This window comes from Haliaeetus leucocephalus, unplaced genomic scaffold (genome assembly GCF_000737465.1).
Source record: "Haliaeetus leucocephalus isolate CR32 unplaced genomic scaffold, Haliaeetus_leucocephalus-4.0 Scaffold150, whole genome shotgun sequence".
Classification (NCBI taxonomy): Eukaryota; Metazoa; Chordata; class Aves; order Accipitriformes; family Accipitridae; genus Haliaeetus; species Haliaeetus leucocephalus.
In genome coordinates, this window is record NW_010972586.1 from 2,546,188 (window position 1) to 2,548,998 (window position 2,811).

At 48.2% G+C, this 2,811-nt stretch overlaps 1 protein-coding gene across 1 annotated transcript; it reads left to right on the top strand.

Annotated features, from left to right (window-relative positions):
- The first annotated feature begins 106 nt into the window (after window positions 1-106).
- On the top strand, window positions 107-2,800 carry LOC104828198. The gene has a single exon (XM_010561703.1). The coding sequence runs from the start codon at window positions 524-526 to the stop codon at window positions 2,051-2,053; it is 1,530 nt and encodes a 509-aa protein (XP_010560005.1). The 5' UTR covers window positions 107-523; the 3' UTR covers window positions 2,054-2,800.
- Window positions 2,801-2,811: the final 11 nt, after the last annotated feature.

A 2,811-nucleotide genomic window follows, 5' to 3' on the forward strand; every position in this document is an offset into this window, starting at 1 on the left:
CTTCTCTTTTCAAGCGGAGGCTTAATGACATGTTGCAAGGTTCATATTGATAAGTTCACTTGTACTTGGGCAAGGTTAGCTAGGTTGAATAAACGTTGATTGTTGTTTGAACTCCCCTGGTGTCGTTTCACCTTAATTCTGACAAAGGAAATCCACGAACCTGAGTCGCTCCAACTTTGGGACGCGACATCTTAATTGGCGTCACGGACAGGATTTCCCTTGTTGGAAGGGAGTTTCTAATGGGATACCAGACCTCCACTCGGAGAACGAGCGGGGAGGATCTGGGAAGGATCTCTCAACAGTAAGTCGGGAGAGATCTGAGCAGTGGCAGACATAGAGGCCCAGGAAAAATCTGTGTCTGACTGTTCCCCTGTTTTTAGAGAGGCTAACTGCCTATACGGGATTTCCCTTGTTGGAAGGGAGATTCTAACGGGATACCGGACCTCCACCCAGAAAGCGGGCGGGGAGGATCTGGGAAGGATCTCTCAACAATAAGTCGGGAGAGATCCGAGCAGTGGCAGGCATGGTGACCCGGGAAATATCTATGTCTGACTGTTCCCCTGTTTTAGAGAAGCTAATTGCATATAAAGCCCACCCTTCCCCACAAGGAGTAGCCTGGGCACGAAACCACTGGCATGATCCAAAAGCCATTGTAGGAAGAATTGAGAAGCTTGCAAAAGAAAGCAGGTTTCGCCCGGGAAAAGGGAAGGCTGTAGTGTGTGCAGTGTTAGGGGCCGCACTCGCAGCAGCTCAGGAAGACAGGCAGGAAACAATGAGAGCTGAGCAGGCAGATAAGGAGAAGATTCAGTCCCTGCAGGATTTAGTTAAAGTCCTGCAAGAGCAGTTAACTGCTGAGCGTAATACAACGCAGCGGCTTCATGCTGCCTTGTCTGATGCGTTAGATCGGGAAAGAATTTTACGAGCTGAGGCAGATGAACGATCTGACCCGAACTTAGACCTGCAAGGTCTAGAGGTAGTTCAAGTGAAACAGCAAAAATCTTTATACCCAAATCAAGAGTTAGAATGTACCAGGAAAGTTTTTTACCCTGAGGATGAAGAGATAGCAATGAGGCCATTAATTAAAACAGAAACCATAGACAATGGCCAAATTGGCGGAGCACCACACGTGACCATTAAGACGATACCATATTCTGCCACTGAATTATCTAAAATTCAGGAAAAGTATATCCAACTAGCAAAGGAGACCAAAACAGAATATGTGTGGAGGGTGTCATTAACCGGTGGTGACCGGATTTTATTGTCAGAAGATGAAGCCCAAGGATATTGGGGGCCTGGAGTGTTCCTAACTACCGATGATCCTAGGGAACCATGGTCTCTGACGCAGCGGGCAGCTTACTGGGCAGGGGGAATAGACCAAATGGAACGAGGAGAACCAACACGGATAGACACCCCTTCTATAAATCAGTTAACTGAGAGCTTACAGAAAACTGCTTGTCTCCAATTAATGCATGATAGGCGATTAGTGCCACAACAGCCCTCTCCGATGTTGTTAAATGCCAATCCCGATAGAATGACTCCTCTAATCCGAGGTTTACCAGATTCTTTGAAATTATATGCCGTCCAGCTACAGGATAGATTACGTGATGCGATAGCACCTAGAGGAGGCAGGCGGAATGCAGGAGGGGCCCTGACCTGGGGAGAAGTGGCACAGGAATTGATTAACTATGGCCGGAGAATGGGTCTCACAAGGGAAGAAAGCAGGGCTAAGCCTGCTATCCGCCGAATAGAAGGACCTGGCCGACCTCCCCCATCTAAGACTGTAAACACCAAAAAGCCATATGGGGGTCAGCGGAACTTGTTGTGGGCAGAAGGGATAGAAAAGGGAATTCCCCGGGATGTGATGGACGGCTTGCCCACCTCTGTCCTAGAAAAGTTGGTCCTAGGGTGGAAAGACAAGAACAAGGAGCCTCCCCATACTGAGTCAAACATTCGAGACTATAAGGGGGCGATTCCACAGTCACTGGCAACTCCCACTCCCCAAACACCTACTGCTCCAGAGGAAGGTATGACTGTCTGCAGGACGGGAAACTAGACACGCTGTCCCCAGTAAGTGAGCCGGGGGACGGCCAGTGGGTTTATTTAAGGAGGCTCACTGAAAATAGGACAGGAGACCTGTTGATTACTTTTCCTCTTGGTCCCTTTAAGACCCCAGTAACTTTTTTAGTTGATACGGGTGCTCAGATGTCAGCACTCCGGACGGATGTTGCTAACCGCAATGGAATAATTGCAGATAAGAAGCAGATATGGGTCACAGACATTTTCGGAAGCTCCCAACCACAGCCGACAGCTAAAGTTAAATGCTGGCTGCCAGGGGATTCATCCCCTGTTGAGGTTACTATGATACTAGGTCCTCTACCCACCAATATTCTAGGACTTGACCTCTTAAAGGGCCGGTCGTGGGTAGACTCTAAGGGAAGAGAATGGAAATTTGGGTGTCCCGCAATCTCTGTGAGGCTTTTGCAGTCTGCACCAACTCTTCCCCCTTCAAAGATAGTTAATGTCAAACCTTATGCTTTGCCTTTGGGAGCAAGGGAAGGGATCCCTTCAGTGATAAGTGAGTTACAGGAACAGGGGATAGTTATTCCTACACACTCACCCTATAATTCCCCGTTATGGCCGGTCCGCAAGCCAAATGGGAAGTGGCGATTGACAATTGACTATCGACGCTTGAACGCCAATACTGGCCCATTAACAGCTGCAGTTCCCAATATAGCAGAATTAATTGCAACCATACAAGAACAGGGTCACCGGATTTTAGCAACCATTGATGTGAAAGACATGTTCTTTATG